The following is a 21,227-nucleotide window of genomic DNA, read 5'->3' as shown; positions in this document are numbered from 1 at the left end:
CAAGCTGTTGCAGAGCTGCCTGCGGATGCTTTTATGCTGGTTTTTAACCTGGTCGACACTGGGTTATCTCACACCTCTGGTGGTTGATGCCCTCCCTCAAGGCTTCCCACCCATCAGCACCGTCCCCTCTTCTTCCTCTGCTCCGTTGTGGTGCGGTCAGTGGCACTAGCCCAGCTGTGTCCGTGTGTGTGTGTGTACGTGTGCGTACGTGTGCAGGCATGCGTGAGTGTGTGCACGCCTGGGGATGCTCGTCTCTGCTTTGCAATACTTCCACCTACAGAATAAAACCCAGAATGGCAGTGGGCGCAGCCGGCAGCAGCCCGGGAAGCCGCTGGGTGCATCCCGGGGGGGCAGCCCAGCTGGGCGGGGGGGCTGCTTTGGGGAACCAGGGCAAACCAGAGGACTTCTGCAGAGGGGCTCGTGAGCGCTGTGTCCTCTCCAGCAAAGCCGAGAAGAGGGATTCTATTTCCTGGGACAAAAATGGTAATTTCTGACATTTTTTTCCTTCTACTGGAATATAAAGATATATTTTTTCAGGCCAGCTTTTCTAATTTTAACTTCTTTTATTTATTTCTTTTTTTTTTCTCAAAATGCCCTGCTGGTCTGTGGCCAGGCAGGAGATGGGAATGGAAAGCTGTTTCCTTTACAGAAGTGTTTTTTCCCTAAGCGGGGTGTAGTTGCTGGTGCTCTGCTGCGCCAACACCCCAGCGCCGCAGCAGAGAGGGGGGCGCAGGGCTCGGGGCGGCCGTAGCAGGTTCGGGTCCTGCCCCAAAGAGCTTGCAAGCAACAAGCCTGTGCTTTGGAGTGGGGGAGAAACAAGGAGCACAGACAGAGGAGCCACGGACTTGGCGGCTCACGGATGGGCCTGATGTGAAATGACAGATTTCATGACCATTTCCTGGCAGGAGAAGCAATCGGGGAAAGATTTCCTGGGAAAGGGATCCTTATCTTTATCAGCATTATCCGTCACTATCAGCAGCGCACAAGGCACGCTCTGCTGTGCCCACTGCCACTAAGCTGTGGGGTTTGGGGGCGGCTAAAGCCCTGATGAATATTTGTTGGGACAATTTCCACCAACAACATTCTTGGATTGTTCACATTTTTTTTCTCCCCAAGCCATCCAAAGCTTTTGGTCCATATGCCTCCATCGAACGTCTGCAACAAAGCTGAAAGTGAAGGGCAGTCACAACAGTTTGAATTTACTCGAAACTGTTGAAAAATTGGTCAGAAGATTTTAACAAAATCCTTTTCCTGAGGAAAAGCAACTCTGAGGGCAAGACCAACCCAGACAAACCCCTGCGCCCAAGGAGAACTGGTCAGCTGGAACATTTCCCACCAGTTCCTGTGGGTCTCTGTAAGGGTCTCAAGTCTTCAAAGTTCAGTGGCAGCACGCTACTTCCATCGCAGCATTTCTAACAGTGGCTGCAGCACCAGGCAATGCGGGAATACTCCGTATTTCCCAAGAAACTACAGCAGGGCAGGCGCTGTGGGTGCTCTCGTTGGCCCCAGACGCTGGCAGGTGTCACCATCCCTGAGCTCTGACCTGCCAAGCTCCTCTTAACACCCTGCTTTGTTTGCCCCTGGACCTCCCGTGGTCTCCTTTCACTTCGAGCTGCAGCTCAGACGGTGCTGCCCGAGCCTTTCACAGCTGCTTGCTTTCAGAGCAGGTTGTTTTCGGACACGTCCAAGCCGTGGGGCTGCGGCTTGGGGCGATGCATGGCTCCTGTTCCCTCTTTGCCCTGGCTGCCATCTGCCACTTCCCCAGGACGGCGTCTGCCCCGTTGGTGTTAAGCAAACATTTGCCTGTGGCCATCTGGGTTCGATGATGCAGCCTGAGCAACCTTCCTCCATGCCCCGGAGACGGCCATCGCTGAAAACTCTGGAAAGATGGAGAGGAAGGACCAAAATATCTTTCTTTGCGCTTCATCTGCATGCTCCAGCACTGGTTTTGGCATCCCCACACTTCCATCCGTGCTGGTGAGAGAAGCAGCACAGCAAATGAAGCATGGGGGAACTAGTGGAGAGGGTCCAGCGGAGGCTACAAAGATGATCAGGGGACTGGAGCATCTGTGATGAGGAAAGGTTGAGAGATGTGGGTCTGTTTAGCCTGGAGAAGAGAAGACTGAGAGGGGATCTCATCAATGCTTATCAGTATCTAAAGGGCAGGTGCCAAGAGGATGGGGAAAGACTCTTCAGAGGTGCCCAGCGACAGGACAAGGGGCAATGGGCACAAACTGGAACATATGAAGTTCCGTCTGAACATGAGGACGAACTTCTTCACTTTGAGGTTGCCAGAGCGCTAGAACAGGCTGCCCAGAAGAAGGTGTGGAGTCTCCTTCTCTGGAAATATCCAAAACCACCTGGATGCATTCCTGTCCAACCTGCTCTGGGTGACCCTGCTTTGGCAGAGATGTTGGACTAGATGAACTCTGAAGGTCCCTTCCAACCCCTGCGATTCTGTGATAAAGGGATGGGGCAGAGGGAAACGGGTGCTGTACTGGGGTGCAGCCCGAGCCGGAGAAGCCACTGCATCCCCACCAACACCTGGGGTTCCAGTGGGAAACAGCGTTGCAGCGGCGCCTTAGAGTCTGGTTCTACCATAAACACATTTCCACTCTGAAGGGTGTCTGAACACGTGTCACACATCACTGTGAAAATAAAACCCGTACAGATGACAGCGAGCTCGGTGAGAAACACAGTTTCAGTGCAGGGAACTCACAACCCCGTCGTGCTTCTCAAACGCCTCCCTCCGCTGTTTCCACCCCCTGAGGCACTGCTGCCTTGGGCTCTTCTACACTCGGATGTCAATGGTGGGTCACCAAAGCCACCACATCCTTCAGAGATAAGTTTCTGCTGATGAAGGGTTTCCATAAGTGACTCAAGCACACGGAAGACACTGAAGAATTTAAAAATAACAAGCATTAAAGGAAAATACTTCTCAACTACTGAGAATTGTCAGTGTATCCTCAGGTGATTCCTGGGGGTTGATAGAGATGCTTAAAGATCAAAGAGTCCTCTCAAGTGATTAATTTTCGTGACTTAGAGTTTAACGAACATAGCCTTATTCACAGCGTGGCCACGGGGTGAGGCGGAGGAGGGGCAGCTCTTGCTCAGGTGTGGCCCCGCAGCCCCAGCTGGCTCATGGGTGCAGCCTGGCCACCAGCGGTAACCACACTGTCACATATGTCAGTATTCAACTGCTGCCAGGAAGGGGGCTTCTAGGCAAGCAAGTCCTCCGGGTAACGGGACATTAGCGGGGCTACAGCCATTCAGGACCACCATCCCGCTCTCAGACTGCTCCACCCACTCTAAGGCCACCACCCAATTTGTCCTTCTTGTCACTTGGAGCCCCGGCACGTCTCTTCTTCACAGCACTGATCCAGCTTGGGCTTCCAGAGAGATCTGCTGCGTTATTCTACAGCCTACCGTTGGCCAGGGCGTTGCGTGGTTGAAGCCACCATCCCTAAAGCCATCTGAAGACATCTTTTTTCCCCACGCAAGACCAAACACTGACCTCCTTGCTAGCTGACGGCAAGCCGGCTGCCCAGGCAATCTGCGGCAGATGGTGTCTAGACATCCAACATCACCAGATGTTCCAGCTTTGCGTAGAAGTCAACTTCTGCTCTTCAGCGCCGGAGCGAGGGGCACTAGAAGCACAGAAGGGTAATTAGCACTTACACATTAACACAAACACAGGGGCCGAGCCCTCCTCCTGTCTCACTCCGATACACAAACTCCGGCAGAGCTCGAGCCAATTGCGCTGCTACTTCAAAACCGGGTTTTTAACACTGCCCTGAAGGACCTAAATACTTGTATCTAAGGGAAAAAAAAAGCTACTTTTATTTCCATAGCAACAAGTGATTTTTCCTGAAAGCAACAAACACATGAAATACAGTTACTGCAGATTGAATAAAAACACAGAGGTAACCAAGAAAACAAGAGGAAGACATGTATTTTTCCTCTCTTTTCACAAAAACATACTTTTTTGCATTTCTAGAGAAGAGCTGCAGCTGGGGCCTGGCAGGATGCTGGGCGGCTGCTGAGGAGAACCCGCCATTTCCAGCGAAGCTTTCGCTCAACCACATATTTTTGTTTTCTTACCCTTTTGAGACGTGCCGAGTCTGTGGCCAAGCAGAGGCCAGCACTTGCTCCTGCAGCAGCACAGGACGCCAGGCCCCTTTCCAGCTTCCCAACCGAACCTCCAACTTGACACGAGTGGATCCGATTCCTCCTTGCCCAATCCATGGCTCCAGCCAGGGCTGCCCTGTGCTTACAGCGCTGCGGTCCCACAGGACATGGCTCCAGCAGCCGGGTGCCAAGACTCCCCCCAGTAGCAAACTGACCTGCCCTCCGCAGGGCAGCACAGCCCAGCGTCCCCGAGCTGTCACGGTGTCACCCTCCACCCAGCGGCAGGGCAAGCAGGAGGAGGGCGCTGCTGGCACGTCCCCCCAGGGAGCCCAGCTAAAAGCTCGTAAGCTTTTCACCGGCAATAGGATCCTTCCTTCTACTGCATTATCCCACCATTAGCACAATGAAAGGAGGGAAAAAAAATCCCAGAACTTGATCACTCCAGGCGTGTTATTTGTCCTGCTTTGTACTCCCAGCACAAGCAGGCCAGAGGAGAACAGCGGGTGACAGTGACTCGCTGGCAGCTGCAGGAGACAGACAGGAAAGACCCACAACTGCCCCTCCCTAGGGGCAGGGACAGGAAAGCTGGGACACCAGCAGCCCTTCACAGCTCCTTCAGCTTCCCCAACTCAGCTGCTCGTCCCACCAACTTCAGAGAGGTCCCTGCTCGTTTCTCCCAACCCCAGCGTGTGTCAGAGGTGGCCCAGACTTCCCAGTGGCCCCCCCCTCAGAAGAGCAACAGCTTCTAAAGCTTTCCCAGCCTCTCATTTGCGATGGAATCACACCAATATCCCACACATCCCATTAACTCGCAATGGCCAAAGTGATGGCATTTCAGTAACTTCAGTTTCAATATATTTGAGACCCAACAGGCAGTAAAAAAAAAAAAAGCTTTAGATTTTATTTCTTGTAAAAATCTTTTTAACACATGCAGACTAAAACCAGTGTAAGAAAGTATCCACCATCATTTAAACAAATAACTATACTTAAATATAAGTGTCTGCAATCGGCTTGTATAAAAATAAGGTACGTTTTGCTTTTTTACAGAAATCCATTCTCCAGTTCTCATATCAATAAACAATACACAACTCTAATACATACAATTTAACCTGATCGTTGTTTCCCACCAATCTGATACTGCTAAGGTATTATGTGCAAAAGTTGGTAACAGTTTCTTTCCCAAAAGAAAAAAATCTTCTACGTGTTTTAGAAAAATTAGATACTGGGTTTAAATTAATCAAATCCTAATCGGTTCCGTTGTTCTCAAATAAAGAGTCCATTTACTGTGGTATGTACAGGCTTAGCCAGAACCCGGGGCAGGTGCAAACCTCAGCGTCTGTGCCTGCTGTGTCCCGACCGGCCGCTGCCGTGGTGCTTGCTCTTGTGAGACCTCTCGAAGGAGCGGGACCTCTCCCGCCTGTCCCTGTGGTGTCCCCGCTCGTGCCTGTGCTTCTTGGCAGCGTCGGAATGATCCCTGGATTTGCTCTGCGAACGCGATCGAGATTTTTTCCTTTTGTGACCGTGTCTATTTGCACTCTTCAGCTCTTCCCGGCTGTGCTTGGCCTTCAGGTGTGGGGAGCCGTGGTTGTGGTGTCGGCGAGGGCTGCCGCTGTGGCTGCGGGACCGGCTTCTCGACCTTGAGCTGTACGTCCCAGACAGGCTCCGCCGATTATTGTAGCTTACACAGAAGGGTTACAAGTTAAAACATTTCTTCCACACAGAAGAAAATAAATAATAATAAATAAAAAAAATAATCAATGCTTAGGAACTTTTAAGTTACTGGAATAAACCGGAGGCTATTTCTCTCACAAGGATAACTGATGAATGACAGTGACTGTCCCAGGATGTCCCTTTGAAAACAAAAAGCCCAAATGCAGCGCCTCTCGTAGCTGTTTGACCCTGTCAAGAATCTTCCCCTCAACCTCAGATTGCAAATTGGTTATTGCCTTTTTTTCTTCAGTGACCTGACAGTCAACAATACCCATGGGAACACTGCATTGAGATCCAAGTTGGCATTTTCCAACTTAGATATCAGTCTGAAGATTCTTTAAAAATATATATATATATATATAACCCACCAGCAGCTATCACCGCATCACCCTGCACAGTTCCCTCTCCTCCCCAGTCACAGCAGAGCAGCAGGGTAGCCAAGAGCCAGACAGTGCATCACGCACCACCAGCAGAAGATCCATTCTCCCAGGCATTGGAAGAAAGCTGCAACACGTGAAACTGGCACCTGTGACACTTCTCACCACTTCAAAGTGGAGTGAGTTCCAAGAGATTGCTCTCATTTGTAACGGGTTCCTCGTGAAGATCATCCGAAAGGGTACGACTACCTTGCACTCGCTCACCATGCACAGGCACAGCAAGGATACCGTTAAGCTTTCACGTAATGCCAAAGCTTTTACAGCTTAAACTATTAACGGCCATTACCAACAGAACTGCTTCATGTCAAGAACCAAGAGCCCATGCCTCACACCGCTGCTGGCCAGCGGTTAGAAGCCTGCACTAAGCACTTACAAGCTCCTTGGAGCAGCCCTACTTCTTAGCAGTGAAAGCCCTGCTGAAATGTTCCAGAGCTATTTATGAAGAAAAAGACAGTGTTGCCAAAAAACCCATGCCCCTCCCTGCAAACCCCCACCTACGGAACAAAAACCAGTACTTACTGCCGCCTGGGTGTGTGAGAGCGAGACCGTGACTTTGTTCTCGACCTGGATCGACTAGCACTTCTGCTGCTTCTGCTTCTCTTGCTTTCTTTTCTCATGCTTGGGAGGAAAAAAAAACAAACACCACAACACCACAGGATTACACTTCTGAGGCACTCGTTACTTCCATGAAGTAGCTCAGAAGTAGTCCACTCGACTTCAGTTGAAGAAACCGCTTTTACAGAAGTCTTCTCTTCATCAGGAAGAGATTTTTACCTACCCATTGTAAGGGCTCTTGGAAGCCTGCTGCCTCTCTTCTGGCTCTTTTTTAACGGTTTTGGTGTTCAGAGATACTGGAGTCTTCTCTTCAGTTTTTACTTCTCTTGGGGAAGCTAAGAATTAAATTTAAATTCAAAATCAGGTGTTTTGTTTACACTTTGTAATAGACATTGTATCCATTATACACCTTTACCAGTATTCAAACAAAATGTAAATATGAACTCATTCCATCTTTCCATTTATAGTACACTCCTAGAAGAGAACACTGGAGTGAGATGCTCCCAGGGCGATGCACAGTTTAAAGCCAGCTGCCGGCAGGAGGGGAGAAGAACACTGTGACCTTCAAGGCAAGCAGCCAGGCTCCTTTGAGATTTCATCCACCAGGGCCCAAGTGGTACAAACAAAAGCTGCCCTTATGGCCCACAAATACGTAACTTAAATTGTTACCTTGAGAGTTAATTTCCAATACTATAGAAAGAATTAAGACTGAACAGCAAAATTACCTATTTAATTTTTATTTGTTGTATTTGTACCACTAATATAAAAACCCCACTTCTTTAGTTCAGAAGTCAATCTGTCTCTAGAGACAGCCGATACAGCCCAGAGATGGATTCACCTTCTCCTGGATGGGCTGCTAAGCACAAACAATGCATTTCTACCTGGCTACTGGAAGCAAGGCAGAGGCACTGCGTTATGACTGACCCCACAGCTTCCTCACTCAACAGAGGTTTAACGTAAAACTCCAGAAAGGCAGAAGGGCCTGTGCTTTACCCACCACCACTGGACCAACGCTCACGACAGCCTTTAAATTTTGTTGGTAATTTACAGATCACTAGCAGCATTAAGAGGTAAAAGCACCAAGACAAAACTGACTGCTCTTGGTATCATTAGAGTTCAGATAGCTTTATTGGCTGGTTCAGGATATGTATTACCACAATTTATTCACCCTAACGCCAAGACAGCACTGTCACCTTCCCTTCTCCATTTCCTGACCACAAGCTGTCTTCCTTCACTGCACTTGAACAGTTGACAACTACGTTAAAAAAAAAAAGGCAAAGAAAGCAATTTTCAGAGATACCTGCTGCAAAAGGAACCATGAAGGCTATTGTGACACTCCCCCAACAGATTAAAACCAGAGTCTCTCTTCACAGCACAGCAACATAAAAACTGTTGGGTGTAGACATTTTCATAACGTAATTATCTCAAGGGTGCCTATTATTAATGTATCACTCTCCCATCTGTGGAAGTATGGAATAAGGCATCCCATTTCCCTCTAATCTGCTATTTCAAGGTATTGAAATGGATTTTAAAATTTGTCTTTTTTAAAAACATTTGTCTTGCTTCTTAGTTCTGTAAGAAAGCCTAAATTGTCTAACATCTCAAGAAGCAAACCTACATTTTTTTTAAACACCTTGGGACACAGATTAAGTCGACTTATAAAATACTGCAATGCAAGTTACCATTCAGAGAACACTTACATGGTTTGGATGCAGGAGAAAAGCCACCCAGTGTTGAGAGCGCTGGAGTTCCATCAGGATTTAAGCCTTTTGCCTTCAGTTTAGCTTCCTGTAGTGCCATTTTCCTCTTCTCTACTTCTTTATCCAGGAATTCATAATTGGGCTGTTAAAGTAACAATGCAGTAAGAAGCTAATGTAATTCATATTTTAATCTAATTTCTGAAAAATACTCTATTATCTTTTACTCATAGGTCCAGTAATGTGACTAACTTCCATAACTTGTTCTCACACTTCCCTTAGAGGAGAAGCCACACAGCGGAGCCTTTCCAATTAGTAGATGTGTACACAGGTGTTCCAAACACACTTGGACAACCATGACACAGCTCAAGCTGAACTGAATAGGAAAACAAAGGTCTCAAAGTTACCTTCTTTCTGGTATAGAGCTTAAGAGTTGTTAAACATATCTCCTGAATCTCCTCTTCCGTGGTGCCAAAGAGCAAGAACCAGTGAGGACGGGTAGGCAGTGGAATCTGAAAATAAAACCACCGAAAGCTTAATAACAGACGTTACAGACCAGGCTTTTGTTTCAAATATTATTTATTAATTTTCTTGAAACCAAATTATTAGCAGTAAAAGGGAACGCTAACTAAAGACAGAGGAATACTCACCTGCAGTGCTCTAGCAGCAAGATAAATGCAAGCACATGCTATAGTCTCTGGCTGGAAGCGAACAAACACGTTTGTTCGAAGGCTGTCATTCATGTAATTCCTTAAACAAAAAAAAGAAAATTATGAAAGGTTGGATCTCAGGTTTACTTAGAGGATAACAATACTGGAGACTCAATTGACTTTATTATTTTTTCTGTTATTATATTAAAAACTTGGTTTCTTTCAAATTACTGCATTTAATGTTTACATTTGTTACTTCTGTAACAAAGTTTGCACCACTGCCACTGTTTTGAAACCCCAATGCAAGTAATAGTATGTAATGGCTACTTCCTAGGTAGGCACAGTAAGTTACACCATGAAGTGTCCATTGAGTTAACAGTCTAAAAAGTACTTTCCATCCATCCAGCTGTTTGCTTTAAACACCAATGTTCTTGTATTTAAAAATCAATATGCTTAAAACTCAAATGCAAGCATAAGCATGGTATATTTTTAACCTACCATTTTCCAGAGGCTAGATGCAACCTATAAAGTTCATAAAACACTGCATTTAAATCCTACGTGTGCCTCGAGTCACATTAACTTCATCCAGAGAGAGAAGCATCCAATTTGCTCACTGAGTGTTGGAAAAAGACCTGTAAGTTAGTAACGGGTCTCACACTTCACTAAGCTCCACCATGGTGGCACTGCCAAGCAACACATGCCAAGAGATACATTTAAACAGCAGAGACCTCCATCGATTTCTAAGTTACTGAGCTACAGGAAAGAAAGGAACAGCAGTCAGTAAGTATTGACTCTACAGAAAACCATGCCCAATATGGCTTCTAAGTGAACATGCTGCATGCACTGTCATTTTAATATTTTTTTTTTTAAACTCAAGTTTAGCCAAACGCTAAATCAACTAAATGAATGTTGGTAGAAAGTCTACCCCGTGTGTCCTTTAAATACACTACAGTATACAGTGGCTAGACAACAAAAACATTTAGAAACATTTTTAACAGTTACTTCTAAAAGCAAATATACAAATCCTTTTGACACCCAGACAGAACTAGAAGATGCTGCCCGATGGATATGGACCACTTCAGTGAATCTCGGATGAGCTTGCACTGGGTTGGCTGGAGAGAAGGGCAGCCAAACAGGCCATCCCCAGGTCATGGGCTGAGGTGCAGAGGGCAGAGCTCTATGACTTACCATCATGGACTACCCTTTAATTAAAGAGTAGAAAAAAGAACAAAGTTAAATTGAGTTCTCCATTACTATACTGGAATCAAGCCATGAAAATAGTAAGCAGAAACAAGCACTAAAATATTTTAAAAGCATGTATTTATGTAATAACTTACATCTCATTGCTTTGCATATGGATCATCAGGCTTGTTATTTCTGCTACTATTTTCCTGGCTAGGAAAAGAATGGAAAATAACAACTTACCAGGCTGTCTGTACCAGGGTTTGATTACGTTCACATTCTAAGACTTGTAAATACATAACAATGATCTGAGGAATAAGTGGGGGGGGGGAAACAAACACAACTCTTAGTTTTAACATATAAAGCAACAGCAAGAAAGTAACTACGTATAATCAAACAGTATTCCAAAACAATGATCTCTGCTCCTTTTCTAAGCATACACTATAAGCTCACACATCATCCAACCATGTTCAGACAATTCTTTATTTACTACTTTTCTATGATTTTCAAAACCAGTCACCTTCAACATTCCCAAAGGAAGCAATTTGTACCAAAGTCAATATGACTATTTGCCCAAGCACTCTGGCAAAAGCATTCATAACTACTACAGAAAAAAGGGAAGAAATCAGGTCACTTTTACACCTGTGTTTCTCATCCCACAGCTCACAATGATGTCATCAAGGTAGGTCAATATTTGCAATTACATTATTTTTGATAACTCACCTTATGCGGATGCTTGACATGAACACAAAATCCCAACTCCTTCAGTACCCTCCTTTCTGCTTTGATTACTTGATTTTTGGTGTTTATGTAGTTCTGATCAAGTATCAGGGGGCTTGGAGTCCTATAGTTTGCAAGAAATAAAATCAAAACTGTTTTGCATATCCAAAAATAGCGTCATCTCTGTTTTCCCTTCCAACCAACTAATGGCAACAGAAACCTGTTTTCAACTCCTGCAAGCAAGTTTAAGCATTAATCTTGTGCTGTCCAAGTTTAGATAAACTAGTTTAGTTTCTGCTTTTGACTAGCTACAGATTAGATGGCCAAGATAAAAACACTCTTTCACTACTGTGTATGCACACTACGCTGGTCTAGCCTCTGGAATAAAAGTCAACTTCATGGTGAAGATCTCAAGGAACCTTTACACTTCACGATAGAGACGGGGGAAGGAATGTGATACATCTACCTTTGCTAGGTAGGACGTCAAAGCAAAAGTAAGCTACAACAGTGGTATTTTTACTGATATTACAGTAGTAAGCTCGTGCTTTAGAAATTGCAGTTTCTTATGCAGTGGAAGACAAGATTATTCAACATCTTCAGAGAACAAGACACCCCTGCTACTGTAATATACAAAAAGCCTAATAAAACAAAGAATTTAACCTCTGAAATTGTGACAGATCTGCCTGTGATGCTGAACGCTGCACCCACTGACCGGTGGATATCACGTCACTTCTGCTATTTCCATTTGCAGAACAAGAGCTCATTTCACAAAGAAAGATTCCCAAGTCTACACTATGAAGTCCTAATTCCTTCCAAATTCAACACCTGAACTCTCCAAAGCATTTTTTTAAAACTAAAATAACTTGCTGCAGGCTTTATGCACAAGTGTCACACTTCATTTCGTATTCTTTTGTCTGGGCTTTGACTTGACCTTTCAACATTCCACATTGTGTATTTCAATCCACTTCCTCCTAGAGACAGACCAACTTTTTCCCTGCTTGTAATATGCCTCACATATTCCACATGCTTTCCAATGCAGAATGTTTCTGCAACTAGTTACACTCTAATAAACCACAGTCCGTTTACATGACAAACCTAGTACACCCCAAGCACTGGTGACAAATTTATATTACATTCAAAAGAAAAAAAAAAAAAAGTAATGCAAAGTGGATTCAAAATACAGCTTCTGTTTTATCGAAGTATATTCCCTACGAACTTGTCTCTTGATTCCATGCAAGTTCAACAAATGGATCACAATTCTCTTCCCTGATAGGTCACAGAGTAGAAAAAACACCCCGAACCCCTAGCTTCCCACCCCAGGAAGAAAAGGTCAATTAAATTACATGGCTAGCTGACATGCTTCCCAACTTCAATAATCCACAATTTATGCTAAGGCTTCTGCAGTCACCTGGAAGGATGTTTATTACCATTGGTCAAAGGATACAACAAGCTACATCCACTTCACTCATAAATGCATCAAGTTGTATAACCACACACTTGAAGAGTAAGCTCCCCCTGCTCCTCCCAAGGGGCTGAGAAACAGATCTCAGGAGGTTTGAAATTAAGTACTGCAGCTTCTTGGCGCCAGGAAGGAGCTAGAATTCAAGTACAAGTCTTACTACTTCTGTCTCCTAAAAAAAATGCAATGTTTTCCATGTCACATAAAAGTAACTTTTCCAGTTAAGGGTTACTCTCACTCATCAGGGCAAGTTTACAAAGTTTGTGATTTCAGCTACTCTAAATATAATGCAGTCAGAGTATATTTGTTTGTTTGTTTTTCATAAATTAAGTAGAAAAGAAAAGCTTTTAAAGCTTCTTTAAGGTAACTACTTCAGTAGAGAGGCTACGGTTTTGTCTGAACACGTAAAACACTACAAAGGTTGTCTGAACACTGGAGTTGGGAGACTGGAAGAACCAAGTTGAAGTTCTTCCAGTCAGTGAAAGTGACTCACTTCCCATCAATTTCAACTAACTATACTGGGGTTTATAATAACATCTGTTCCAATATTGCTTTATACAATTTTATGTAGAGATCACTGGCATTAACAGGATCTGCAAGGCATCATTCAGAGCAAGTTCAGGTGCCCAAACTCAGCTCATCTTGTTCGCACAATACTTCTCAGAGGTGACAAATCTGGGATGAAACACTTAGAGCAGCTATGAACTCCAGTCTAAAAAAAAAAACAAAAACAACCAACAGCAGGACAACATGACTGCATGGAATCATCCAATAGCCTGCCATAGGATTGCTACCTTCCAGATGTCTTTGCATTCTCTGAAAGCTATGTAAGAAAGTCAGTATTACGAAAACACAATAAGGTAGCCAGAAGTACAACAGGAAAGACTGTGAGCCTTACTGCATTTTAAGTTTTCACTGTCCTTCACTTCCTTTCACTGTCCTGGGCCATAGGACGAGCACAAACAGTTCACACTGTGGTTGTACACGTTCAACAGCAAAGCGACAGCAAACTCAAAATTAAGACGCTCAAGTGTGCTTTACTCTCTTGTCCCACGTTACTCCAGTCGCTTATGATACAGAAGTTCTAGAGATCTAAGGAAGCCATGAAAACCATCATTTTATCCAGACAGCATTTCCAGAAACACAAATGCAGCCTTTTATCCACTTATGCAAAAATAAAAATCTGCAGAAGACTTTATAACACCTTCTTACTGGCAAAAATCAGGCTCCCCACTATATTAACATTTACCAATTTTAGTACTTTTGCCATAAGCTCCAAAGCGTTGGTATGCACAATTATTTAGAAGCTGGAAACTTCAGAGGTTTCCCTTGGAAAACTTTGCTTTCTTGCTGAGAAAATTAAAAAGGGGAATATTGCTACTGCTGTTGCTGCACTTAGTTTTCAGTCCAAGTAGTAATCATTTTAGTTCCAAGTAACAAGCCAGAGAAAAATAATTTATAAGCTTATATATAAAATATAAGCTTCAAGACCTATATAGCCAAGTACCATTACAAATTATTGCTTTGAATCTGTTCTTAGAGATGAGCACTAGAGCTCCAGGCAAGACTTTAGACGTAAGAACAGAGAGCACACCGTGCCCATCCTGGTAAATCAACCCCACACTTAAGTCACGAAACTTCATCGGGATTTAGAGACTGTGTAACAACCCAGAAGATTAACACACACTGTAATGTGTTTGTAACAATAAATAAATTACAAATATCCTTTTTAAAATTCCTCTGACAAAAAGGAAATCTAAGTTCTCGACACAACTACAGCTTCATTTGATGTAATATTAAAACTTTTGTCTTTGGCGTATCTAATACTTTAGAGGAAAAGTGCCCTGCGTGTAGTTTTGTTCATAATGCAAAAAGTACTTCTGACAAGTACAGCGTAACATCAGCATCTCATTTCAAAGACCAGATCTTTCTTTTGCCAGGCAATATGAGAGAAGAAAATGGGTTCTGTATTTGTCTCCAACATTGTAAATACAAGCATTGTAGATTTATAGAACAGTTTGAAGAACACTAAATAGTGCGTATTATTAATACAGGCCACTTCCAACACAACTGCATGAACCTGTCTGCTGCAACAGAAGTGAAAAATAGCCCACTGAGCATCTCAAACCAACATTTGTGAGATTACATGACAGGAGTCACATTTGGTTCCGGTCTCATAGGACTTTCTGCAGCTTTCAGGCACATTTTAAGATAAATAAAATCAAACTACATTCTACATGTTAAACAATAGTTGCACTTTGCTCAGAACACATATGTTTCGGCAGACAATTTTTTAAAAAGCAGTATTTATACGAGCTTTTCTCCATGCACACAAACATTTTTACATGCAGTACTACATGACATATGCTTGTGAAAGATTCAGAAGAAAATATGCTTGCTCAAAAAACTTTAGCTTTTTCTTACTTCTCAGTATTAGCAATAACACCTGGCAGTAACTCAGTTGACTAGGTCTTACAAAAAGAAAATTCCAATGCAATTCCCAGTTCTGCAAACATATACACATAAGGAACTGCTTACATAATAATTTATATAAAATAGCTTTACAAATTCAAGACTTCTGTATCCTTGTGAAGGCATGTTTTACTATGAATTCAAACTGCAATTATACAGAGCCAGAAAGTGGAACTAAGAACCCAAAGCTGTTTAAGAAAGAAAGCAAGCCTACTCAAACTACTCAAACTTCGTGTTCAGGTTAAGAGCTTCAGTTAACAGAAATACTAGACTAGAGGCAAAAAAGAAAGTACAGCAGCCTGATTGTTTCAGTTCTGGGTTGTGTGTGAGAAACTAACTACAGCCTAAGTGTTAGCTTCAGATAAAAAAAAAAAAAAAAGATTAAGCTAGTATTCTAAAAACCTGGACAGCAAAGAAAAAAGCTTATAACAAGATACAGGAGTTCTTCCAAATGGTTCACCAGCGGCCAACCTGTTAGTCCCCCGATTCCAGTGACCTATTCTCAGAGCACTGGCTTCTCCTTGGGGATTTTCGATACTTCACTCACTGTTGCCATGACGACAGCTTCATCTTTATGTACCACTCCACATCACCCAGGCTTTGGTAAATGTAGCTGGTCGCTGTATAGTCGGTTGCAAGGGAAAAAAGAGTTGAAGTTAATAACGTGTACAGATATTATGTAATTGTAATCTTGTAAAAAGTACAGAAAAATGTTTACATCCTGCTTGTTAAAAAAAAAAAAAAAAAGGTAAGCCTGAATGTCAGACTTCAGCATTTTTAAGATTAATTTCATGCAGATTCACTCAGAATCTCAGAGTAACAATACCCATCTCTCCAGAAAATAATGGGTAGAAGTGCACGATTTCTCTTGACATGATGCATTTTAGACACCATGTAACATGCACAAGTGACATTCTGATTTGGAACAGGCTAGCTGGAAAGATTTAAGTTCACAGGTTAAGTTCAGTTTCTCTGATCCTTTGCACAACACAACGAAACACCTAATTTGTATTCTCATTGCAAAGAAAAGCATTGCATGTGATTAATTAACCTTCACTGTCTGGATCAAGGCCAAAATACTACGAAGCACTCAACCAGCTTCAATAATTCCAATAACCAGACTCCCTTATCATAACTGTGGTAAGAAATAATACCACTGAATTCGCGTTCGGCATAACCTCACAAAACTCTCTCAGGGCCACGAGGGATAACGTAAAAAAAAAACCCACAACAACCAACAACAAAGCTAAGTTTCAAAGTAGAACACCAAATCATTCTTATCGAAAGCTAACTAGGAAAACATGAGCACAAGGCAGTAAAAGCAAGTTTTTGATGCAACAAAAGCATAACCAGGATAAAGACACCAAGAAACAGCTGGCTTCCCTAAGGGACTTCTACTGTACTTCTCAGGAAAGGTTACACAACACCCAAGTTTAAACTCCTGCTGTAACCTGGTGATACAAAGCAGAGAAATGAAAGTGTGGATTTAAGAATCCAGCTGAAAACAAGATCCTTTTGTAACTATGGGATTACCTTACACTGTAAGCAATCGGCCACTAAAAGTAAAGCTACTTCATCACAGCTGACGTCTCCGATCTCACAGACTACAATACTGCTGCATGACAGATTTAAAGAAATTTTGCGTTTAATCGCAACTTAGAAAACTCCTTCCCTTCAACCATTCCTTGTTCTTTCCAATACATCAAGTTAATTTGTTTTACACGAGAACATACATCGCTTTACACACAAAAAAGCGGTATTAGGCACTCACAACTGAGAGCAGCTCTACAACTTAGCAGACAATTATCCAGATCTGCACACAGATCAGGTAAGCTTGCACTTCAACTTCACCAACACAAGCACACGGTACCATAAAAAACACAAGTCTCACTTTTTTGCAATTAAAGATACCTTCAGCTTCCAAGACTCAATTACACAGTCCTTGTTGAAGCGGTGTCATTAAAGCTGCAAACACTGTAGGCCAAACCATACTTTTTTTCAGATACTTTCTAAAAAGTAATACTATCATCACTCAGAAAAGTTCAGCTTTCATCTTTTGTTAACTGATACTTTATTGGCACCATAACCACACTGGGATGGCTACATGCTAACAAGAGAAAACCATTAAGACTACTGAACTTGGTTAGAAGTCTGGAAAATATACAGCAACCCACTAATTGGCTACTCATACCTAAAACTACCTTTCAAGAACTACAACACATCAAAAATCAATTAGCAGCAGACCTAAAATTACAATCATAGACCTAAAACTAGAACCAATACTCATGACTTGTAGCTATATAAATAATGAAAACGGGTCTACCAAGTCATCAAAAGTAACGGTAGAAGACATCAGCATTGAACTGTACTGCCTACATAGCAGCCAATGAGCACTCCCTTCTCAATTTTAGGTCGTTGAACTTAGCCTGGAAAAATACTGTGAATTGAAAACTGCAGCATACATTAGTGACAACAGATGCTTATGTTCATAACGAAGCTAATCTTACCTTTTTGCTCGTAACTGACGCAAATGATGAAACACGTTGATCACGTCCCTTATACGACGAGGCGCCTCTTCGATTTTCGATGCAAGATTGATGCAGGCCATAGCAACAATCTGAAAGGAAGCCCCGTTTCCATAAGAAAATCACTTTTACTCCCGATTAAGACTAAAATTACACAACTAAGAAACACCCCGTAGCCAAAAGGCTCGTGGAGAGCAGCCTGTTTGTCGTGTGGCTGGCCAAATTCACCGGTCGCCAAGATCAGCGCTTAGCGCGTTCTCCCTCCCCGTACCCCCCACCCGTTTCCCCGCCAGGCCTCACCTCGAAGCTGTGCTTGACGAAGGACTTCGAATAGAAGAACCGATGAAACAGCACCTGCCCCGTCGCCATCGCCACCTACGAACGCAGACAGGGTAAGAGGAAGAAGGAGCAGGGAGTCAGTTACCGGGCCCAGACACCGCCGCCATTTTGTGTCAGGCACCAGCTGGCGCCACCGCCTCCCCCCCTCCCCCCCCGCGCGGCCGCCTCACACGCCCTTCCCGCCGCGCCACAATGGCGGCGCCCGCCCGGCCGCCTCCTCCTCCCCCCCCCGCCCCGGCCTCCCCGGGAAGGCTTCGGGACGCGGACCCACCTGAGGCAGGCGGAGGAGGATGCCGGCCGCCTGGATGAGCTCGCAGCCCAGGATGCGCAGGTCGGTCTCGCACTGCAGGTCCAGGCCGTCCTGCATGGAGGGGGTAGGCGAGAGGCGCTCCTCGGGGATGAGCGAGTGGTCGATGGTGAGCGACACCTCCGAGTACAGCCGGTCGCCGATGAGGATGCCCGGGGCGGCTGGAGCCGGCGGGGCGGCAACGGTGGGGGCGGCGGCAGCGGCGGCGGGGGGACCCGGGTGTGTGGCAGAGGAAGCCATGATGGCGAAGCTCACCCGCACCCGGAGCCGGCCACGCACAGACTAGCGCGGCTCGGCGCTGTGACGCAGCACACAGCGGCGCCTGCGCGCGGCACGCCGGGAAAAAAAATAGTCCGCCGGCCCCGCCCTGCCGCGGCCGCCAACGGTCGCTGCCGGCCCGCCGGGGAACGGGAGCGGCCACCGGCGCTGCCCCGCTCCCTTCAAACGGCCGCCGAACCCACCCCGTCCCGATCGCTGCGGCCCCCGGCGGGGCGATGAGACGGGCGCGGCCTCCTCTCGGGACTGCCGGGGCCGCGCCCGGGCCTCGGTGGCCGCCTGAGGTGAGCGGTCCCCCGCCGGAAGGGAACCGGGACAGGCGTGGGCCCTCCCGTGGGGAGGAACCGGCTCCGCCGCCCCTGCGCGTGGAGAAGGGGGGAGCGGCTGGCGGTATTCGCTTCTTTATTATTTTTTTTTCACACCATTTTCCATTGCAAAAGGTTATAGTGACAAGTAACCGCGCTGCGCGCCCCGCAGCCGCCGAGGAAGAGGGAACTACTCGGTGCTTTCTTTTAAGAGCATGTCTTCTCTTCTCACAAGCAAACAGCGATAGAACAAGAGGGAATGGCTTCAAGCTGCAACAGGGTAGGTTTAGACTAGACATTAGGAAGAAGTTCTTCACAGTAAGAGTGATCGGACACCGGAACGGGCTGCCCAGGGAGGTGGTTGAGTCACCATCCCCGAATGTGTTTAAGAGCCGTTTAGATGTGGTGTTGGGGGATATGATATAGGGAAGAACTTTGTAGTGTAGGGTAGATGGTCGGACTCGATGATCCCAAGGGTCTCTTCCAACCTGGATGATTCTGTGATTCTATTCTATGATTCTATATGGTGTAGGGAAAAACGTTGTAGAGTAGGGAAGATGGTTGGACTCGATGATCCCAAGGGTCTTTTCCAACCTGAATGATTCTATGATGATTCTATGTCGGTGCCGTAGCCCGGAGGTGTGGTGGGGCCGCGGGCGCTCGAAACGCGTCACGCGGTGGGGGGGAAAAAAAAATATAATCCGTAAAATTGAGTAAGAAGATAAAACAGGATGGTGCGGTGCAATGCTGAGCGGAGGCGGGCTGCGCGTTGCCACGCTGGAAGCAGGAAAGTTCAACCTTCCACCAAGCGGAAGTGGTTTGTTTTATTAATGAAAATAAAGTAACGTTAAGGCGGCTACTGCAGGTTGAGATGTGGTACGTGTGTAAATAGAAGTGAAGTGTTGGGGAAGGGCTCCAGCGCCCCATGGCCGCCCACCCCGTCCATCGCATCGCCCCGCGGTACCCAAGGCCTGGCTCCTCAGCCCCACAGAAGAAAGAAACTGGTCACAGACCAGATTTTGGAGGCTTTTCACTCCATTCAGCTACTCATGGCAAAACCACCTCCCCAGCACAGAAATTGGGGATAACCGGGCCACAATCTACACTCACTGAGTTTTACTTGCTAGAAAGTCATTATTTTTAAAGCCACCGCTCCCCAGTGACCCGAGGCGAGGCTCCAGGGGAACAGGCGTCCCCTGTGGTGATGCGTTTGTTTCCAGTCAGTGTTTTGCGAGCTGGAAACAGCCCCCTTTCAGGGGGCAAGGATGTTGTTACTGTAATAAAGGCTCCTGTTATAACCATCTCATGCGCTGCCTGAGAAAGATTATTCTAACAAAACATGGATCTTTTAGTTACGATCCTGCAAAGCGCATTTGTACAGCACCAGGACTTCACGGTGTCCAACTGCCCTCCCCGATGCCCCGTTTCCTCTTCAGAAGAAAAGCCACCGGTGCCTTGTGGTGGGGGCAGCTTGGCCATCCCCGTTCCCGAGGCAGACGGTCCCTCTGCCGTCCGGGACACTGGCAGGGACAGTACGGGGCTGCCCATACCGTGCCCCGCTGAGGAGAATGACGGGTCCTTGGCCGGTGGTGCGGCCACCATCACCTCAGCGTAGACATGAGGGGAGAGGCAGTGTCATGCGACACCCGCCGCTGCCTCCCACCAGCGAACGGCGGCACCGGAGGCCCCACCGCGATGGTCGCCGGGACCATCCCGCCTGTCGCAACCCGCCCGGGACGCGGCGACCGGGAAATTTCCATCTCTCGCATCACTTCTGGGAACTCGAAGCGCACTGCGCCCCGCCGGCCGTATCCCTCCGCGGCCGCGCGCCCAGGCCGGGACTAACCCTCCCGCGGCACGCGCACTGAAAGGCAAATCCCGCCCCGGCAGGCAGCGTCGGGATCTGATTGGCTCGCTCGGCCTGATTGGCAGAGCCCATCTCGCGCCTCACCCGCCTGTCCGCCATGTTGTGTGGGGAGCTGGGTGACGTCCCTTCATCGCCCGTGTCCTCGGGTGTCCCCGCCGGGCGCAGAGCTGACTGGCACGCCGGGGGCACTGGCGGCAGCAACTCCCCTCGGCCGCGGGTTTGAGCTGGCTCTGTGGGCTGGCGAAGCCGGCCTGTATCGCCCCGGGCTGGCAGGACGGGGCTGGGGGGATTCCTGAGAAGATCCATCGCTTTTTCCTGCCAGCAGCGAGACGCTGTCACCTCCTCCACAGGGCCCCTGTCTGGAGAAGGAGATAAGACTGGGCCGCTTGGCGCAGGCTTTGTCTGGAGCAGGGACCATGTCTCTTCAGTAGCTTCCTTGAGGTCTCCTCCTCTGCCTGGGCACAGTCCACTGGTTTCTGCTTGTCCTCTCCCAACCTAGAAGCACCCAGTGTCCTGCACATTAGCTGTAGTGCGTTGTGACCCCTCTCTCATGAGCCATCGTGCTGATAAGTAATCCAGCAGCAACTCACCAAACAGC

At 46.3% G+C, this 21,227-nt stretch overlaps 1 protein-coding gene across 1 annotated transcript; it reads right to left on the bottom strand.

Annotated features, from left to right (window-relative positions):
- Positions 1 to 4,999: 4,999 nt before the first annotated feature.
- CCNL1 (cyclin L1) lies at positions 5,000 to 18,421 on the bottom strand. Its single transcript, XM_074153028.1, has 11 exons — positions 18,146 to 18,421; positions 17,836 to 17,910; positions 17,518 to 17,627; positions 11,083 to 11,203; positions 10,603 to 10,667; positions 9,178 to 9,277; positions 8,935 to 9,039; positions 8,531 to 8,672; positions 7,054 to 7,165; positions 6,795 to 6,893; positions 5,000 to 5,806 (listed from the first exon to the last, which is right to left on the bottom strand). The coding sequence occupies exons 1-11, from the start codon at positions 18,419 to 18,421 to the stop codon at positions 5,458 to 5,460; spliced, it is 1,554 nt and encodes a 517-aa protein (XP_074009129.1). The 3' UTR covers positions 5,000 to 5,457.
- Positions 18,422 to 21,227: the final 2,806 nt, after the last annotated feature.

Source organism: Numenius arquata, chromosome 9 (genome assembly GCF_964106895.1).
Source record: "Numenius arquata chromosome 9, bNumArq3.hap1.1, whole genome shotgun sequence".
In the NCBI taxonomy this organism is placed as follows: Eukaryota; Metazoa; Chordata; class Aves; order Charadriiformes; family Scolopacidae; genus Numenius; species Numenius arquata.
The sequence above is the reverse complement of the archived record's forward strand: the minus strand, read 5'-3'. Positions and strand labels throughout refer to the sequence as shown.